The sequence below is a fragment of the Anolis carolinensis genome, chromosome 4, assembly GCF_035594765.1.
Source record: "Anolis carolinensis isolate JA03-04 chromosome 4, rAnoCar3.1.pri, whole genome shotgun sequence".
Taxonomy (NCBI): Eukaryota; Metazoa; Chordata; class Lepidosauria; order Squamata; family Dactyloidae; genus Anolis; species Anolis carolinensis.
The window spans coordinates 58,839,753-58,845,752 of record NC_085844.1 but is presented as its reverse complement, the minus strand read 5'-3'; the positions used below and the strand labels follow the sequence as shown (position 1 = coordinate 58,845,752).

The 6,000-nt window shown below is 39.0% G+C and overlaps 1 protein-coding gene across 2 annotated transcripts in view; it reads right to left on the bottom strand.

The window, feature by feature from the left end:
* Nucleotides 1–230: 230 nt before the first annotated feature.
* The window catches only part of smchd1 (structural maintenance of chromosomes flexible hinge domain containing 1), a 114,324-nt gene continuing 108,554 nt past the window's right edge, over nt 231–6,000 (bottom strand). For both annotated transcript variants that reach the window (XM_062980466.1, XM_062980467.1), the window contains 3 exons: nt 3,910–4,068; nt 1,989–2,092; nt 231–1,207 (listed from right to left, as the gene is read on the bottom strand). In XM_062980466.1, the coding sequence (XP_062836536.1) occupies nt 1,989–2,092; nt 3,910–4,068 (263 nt within the window). In that variant the 3' untranslated portion in view covers nt 231–1,207. The remainder of the gene's footprint in view (nt 1,208–1,988; nt 2,093–3,909; nt 4,069–6,000) is intronic.

Genomic DNA, 6,000 nt, shown 5'->3' with positions numbered 1-6,000 from the left:
CAGCACAACCTGCAACTAGTTTATTTTCTGTGTCGGGAACATTTAGAGTCATACTTCACAGAAGGTTTACGGGACCCTTACTTACTAAAAAAATGTAAGAGTAACATTATATTAAGCCAACTCAATGATGGCTTCTTCATCACAGGACATGCTGGCTTTCTGTTTGAAGAACATTTAGATGATATTTTATCATGAAAAACCAGTATGCCTTACAATCAGAGAGCAGTGGCCAGTTTTAAAAAATAATCTTTATCAAAAACCAATATGAAATACAATTCATGAAACAAGGCTTACAAAGTAACACCACTGTAAAACATTCCTATAATGTATATTTTTGGGAACCGGTTGTTATTGTTTATTTCAACCAAATGCATTATTTCACATATGACCATGAATGGTTGGTGCTTGATTTTTTTTGTTTTATTAATATAAGAAATCAATGTACACCAAGTAAAGTTACTTGTGTCCATGTTTTCATACAGTTTTTTTATTCTTGGTGTTGGTTTTTCTAATGGAGGTTAAGCCTGAGATGATGCTCAGTGTTTCATGATTTCCATGGTATTAACTGTCTAACTGCAAATAGCTTTTGATAACTAATATGTAAAAGATAAATTGTCTTATCAGTCTTCACAATACTCGCATCCTTAGCTTCAGCGCCTCATTATTAACTTAGTTTAAATAGGGACAGTGCTTAAGAACTTTGCATATGGACACAAGTTGTCATTAAATTCATATTTAAATTGTATATTTTTACTTGGTACATATAAAACTGTTTACAGTGGTATAGTCTACATAAGGTTTTCCAAAAAAGAGAATTTGTCACATCCAGCAATGTAAATTAATAATGCTGTATCGTATTAACAATTCATATAGTATTGCAATATTTTTATTGCAAAATTTGAAACTTTTCATAAATAATGTGTTTTTATACTTCCACATATTGAAGTCTAATAAATGCGGGACATTGAAATAAAAAGTATTCAAAATTAAGTAAGCTGTTGCTTCAAATAAGAATTCACAATCAGTATAAAAGTATTAATGATAGTAACAACCTGTTCCTTCAACATTTACATATTTAAATATATAGTTACTTTTAAGCAAATCTAGTTATTCTGTGTTTTTTCGAGATGTTACATTAACGTCTGATGTTATAGTTACTGTTTGCTGCTGTTTCTTCACAGGAGACGATGAAACCCATTCTTCTGGACTACAAAAAATAGACAAGTCATTTAAAAAATGAAAGTAATTGAAATTTGTTTTAAAATACCCCTTGTCTTTTTGCTATATGCTACAGATTCTGTTTATTACTAATTCAAAACAGCAATAATAAGTCTTACAAATAGAGAGGATTTTGAAGAATAGAAAATAAAGGTTGTTTGAAGATCATGGATCAAATCAAATTATCTTCTTGAAATTGGGAGGAAATTAACCAGGATAAAAGTACATATAATTACCATCCATTATACTGCTAAAATATTGTTTTGCTCTGCATTTCTGTCTCTGTCTAAAGAAAGAAACCTTTTTAGTTTGGAATTCCTTTCAGAAGCAAATAAGTCTAATAGTAATGTATCAAGTGCAGTCTGTTCCACTTTTAACAGAACAGTTGTTTGAGAGTGTTATCTAGGTGTAACTATCTAAAGCCATTTTCTCTATACACAACTGAGATTCCTCAAATATGCCTCCTACATGGCATGTTTCCCCTTGAATCAAAGATGGGAATAATTTTGAGGGGTGGGGTGTCATTTTTTAAACCTTAGGATGCTTTAAGTGGAACTACATCAGCCCTTCCATGAGGAAAGTAAACTCTTAGTGGGGAGGGAGAACCATTCTGTAAACATGTCTATTTCAGGCATTGGCCAACTTTGGCCTTCCAGGTGTTTTAGACTTCAACTCCCACAATTCCTAACAGCCGGATGAAGTCCATAACACCTGGAAGATCGAAGTTTGCCCATGCATGGTCTATTTTAATATGCATCTGAAAAACAAACCTATACAATCCTCCGCATTCTTTTTGGTGGACTTGGACTTTCAGTTAAATCATTTTCTCCTGGGGGAAGCGATGATGTGGTGCCTTGAGCTGGTGAAGTCATACCTATACAGATCATGAAAACAATATTTCAAACACTACTCATTACAGAGAAAAACCCAATCCATGTCTGTTGCTGCTGTGTGTTTGTACAACTGAACTTGGTCAATACGCATCACAGCAAACACATTTTCCAAAATAAAACTTATTTCACCATTTCTAACAGTTAAGTTGGCAGGATAGCCAATTGATATGTCACAATGGAGGCAACCAATCCCTTTCAGATTTTAACCTAAATGTGTACGGCTGCTTGAAATTGAACAGGAGCCATACACATTTGGTAATGCTGACCCTAGTTTGGAACTGGCACAATTCCTGCTTAACTCTGGTCAGTGGTAAAAGGAGTGGGATCCAAATGCACAAGCCATCAGTTTAATTTGCCTTGCAGAATTTTCATCATGCTACTCTCTGCTGCCCACATGTCCTGGCAGTATGTATTATGAGGCCTTAGAATCTGCCCATTTATTTTTTTAAAAGATTTATTAATTTCAAAACATTTCACACAATACAGTTGCCTTGTTACACCATCTATTCCCAGATCTATACACCTCCCACCCCTACCCCATCATTCTTATAGTGTTATATACAATAGAGCTCTGTCAGTTCTATACTACTGTTCTAGTTTCATCCATTACATATAATTGTCATGATAATTGTCTAATTGTTTATCCAGTCTTTCTTAATCATGTGTAAAAGACTTGATCATCTGGTGGTGTGAATTCACCATTACTTTTACACATGAAGCTAATCAATGGCTTCCATGTACTATCAAATAGATTTTCTATTTCTCCTTTTGTTAATATTTGTTTAAAAGTTAGCTTTTCCAATAGTCTTATAGTCCACATCCTATTTAATAGATTCTTTATTGTCAAACTCTCTAGCTTTTTCCAAGTTGTGACTATCTGGAGTCCTGCAGCAGATAACATGAGTGAGATAAAAGATTTTGTATACCAAAACCTTATTGTTGTTTGCATTTTTGAAAATGAAAAGAAGCACCTGCCCATTTATCGATGGAATTGTTCTCTCCTCATTCTTGAATATTTTTGTACATGGAAAGGGGATGATACCAACTACAGCTATGGATTGGATCCAAATCAAAACTTTACAGATTAGATGTTCATTTAAGCAGAAATTGTGTGTATTTCTTAACTAATTCCACCACCTTCCTGCATCCTACATGGTCCTAAAATTTTTCCAGAGGGCTGATGGACATTCCAAAGTGGCATGGGAGACTAGGGTGGGAGGTGCAGAGAGAAAGGAAGATTGACACAGTGTGAAACACCCCTTTCTGTCCATAAGAATAACCAGTTGATGGATCAGGGGACAGGTATGTTTACAATCTGACATTTCATTATATTTTAAATACTGTGTTGTGCTAAAATACCTAATCAGGCAGTACGTATCTGGGATTTTTTATTAGAGCAAATGATTTTAAAGGGTTCTATTGCAAATTTCTAAACTTACTGTAACAGATTCCACTTGAATATACATAATTAAAATAATGATATGGCCTAAATCTGAATGCTAATCGTAATGAGAGGAGACCCATTGAATCAATAGTGTTTATTTAAGGATTGACTTATTTTCCAGCAATTGATTCAGTAGGTTTATTCTAGCTAAAACTAACAATAAGATTTATGGCAGAGGTGTCAATCTTGTGACGCTCCTGCTGTTTGGGCCCTAGTCAGCTTGTTTAATGGTCAGGAATTCTGGCAGCTGAAGTACAAAACAGCTGGAGGGCCACACGTTTGATACCACTGATTTAGGACATTCAGATTTGTTTACTCTCTGCATATATGAGATGAATATAATACATCATATACCTAATTCCTGCTCTATTGACTTGAGAGTCTTCTCTTGATCAGCAAGCTGTTCTTTCTTTTTTAGCATTTCTGGAGTATTCATGGTTTTTTCTTGATCTTCAAGTTCTGTTTTTACTTTATAAAGTCTCAAAACAGCTGTACGGTATTGCTGAAGGAGATCTAAAAAGTAAATAAAACATGGAACTAACATAAAAGGTACAAATACTTTTATTCTAAAACCGACAAAATAAATAATATTTTATATGGTATAGTTTAAAATATTATTAAAAACAACTAGGAAACACATGGAACCTGCTAGGTTCTTGAATGCCCTTAAGGGCCTGGGAACTGTGCGCACCACTCTCAATGAGCTAGTCGACAACTGGAATGTCAGTTTGTTGGCTGCCTTGGATAAGATTGTCCCCAGATGCCTCCTTCGCCCTCACCCCCCCGGTACACTAATGAGCTATGGACGATGAAGCAAGCATGAAAGCGGCTGGAAAGTCAGTGGCGACGGAAACCCGACGAGGTGTCACTGTCCGCTTTCAAGGCTTTTCGCAGGTCCTATGAATCAGCCATCAAGGATGCCAAAAAAATCTTACAATTCCTCCTTAATAGCCTCTGCTAGATCGCGCTCAGCACAAGTATTCAAAATTGTTCGTGCTCTGACCACTCCGGCTCCCTTAGTCCAAAACCCAGCACCCACGGCTCTCACAGCAGTGGCATTCCAGAAGTTTTTCACTGATAAAATCACCGTGCTTCGGCAGGAACTGCCCCTATAGTTGATACCTTGAGAGAGCTCGAGACTTTGTGGCCGCTTAGTGGGCCTATCTTTGACCGATTTACTCTGCTTGACAGGGATGATGTCGCTAGAATCCTGGCTGTTGCAAAACCAACCACCTGTTCCTTTGATCCATGCCCCTCTTGGTTGGTGAAGAGCTGCCTGGAAGGTCTACTCGATCCGTTGAGTAATATAATCAATGGCTCTTTTGAACAAGGGGTCTTCCCGGACAACCTAAAAGAGGCAAGGGTTCGTCCTTTGCTAAAGAAGCCTAGCTTGGATCCCACAACCATTGCCAATTATCGTCCGATCTCCAACCTTCCATTCTTAGGTAAGATGATAGAGCGGGCTGTACTGGGAGAATTGCAACAATTTTTGGACGATACAGCCGGCCTGGACCCTTTCCAGTCAGGCTTCCGCCCTGGCCATGGGACGGAGACAGTCCTGGTTGCCATTACAGATGAACTCCATCGCCAGTCTGATAGCAGCGGATCAGCGCTACTGGTACTTCTCGACCTTACCGCAGCGTTTGCCACCGTTGACTACGATCTAATGATTCACCGTCTCGCCATGTCCAGAGTTCGCGGTCAGGCCCTCAATTGGTTCAACTAATTTCTCTGAAACCAGAGCCAATGCGTGGAGTATATGGATCAAGTCTCTGACAGCTTCCCTCCAATGTGGGGTACCCCAAGGTGCAATTCTCTCCCCTCTTCTCTTCAACATCTACGTTAGACCCCTTGCTAGTTTGGCTCGGAGTTTCGGCCTAGATTGCTATCAATATGCGGATAACACCCAACTCCTTCTGCGCTTGGAGCCTGGAGCAACGTCAATACCAGACAATTTCACCTTATGCCTGGAGGCCCTGTTGAACTGGCTACGTGCTAGTAGACTGAAGGTGAACCCGGTGAAGACTGAGATTCTCTGGCATGGCCGCTCAACTGGTCTGACCCATTTGCTACCCACCTTCGATGGTGCTGCCCTATCTCCTTCGCCTACCGTTAAGAGCCTGGGTGTCATTTTGGATTCGCAGCTGACAATGGAAGCTCAGGTCGCTGCTGCTAGCAAACAGGCCTTTTTCCATCTATGACAAGCAAGGCAACTGGCACCCTATCTATCTGATGGGGCTCTGGCAACAGTCATCCATGCCACAGTCACATCTAGGCTGGACTATTGCAACGCTGTATGTTGGCCTTCCGATGTTCACGACCCGAAAGTTCCGTATTGTTCAGAATGCGGCAGCCAGGCTACTCACAAGAACACCCATGAAATGCCATATAACACCAGTGCTGCAGCATCTGCATTGGCTTCCAACTGATTACCGTGGTCTATTT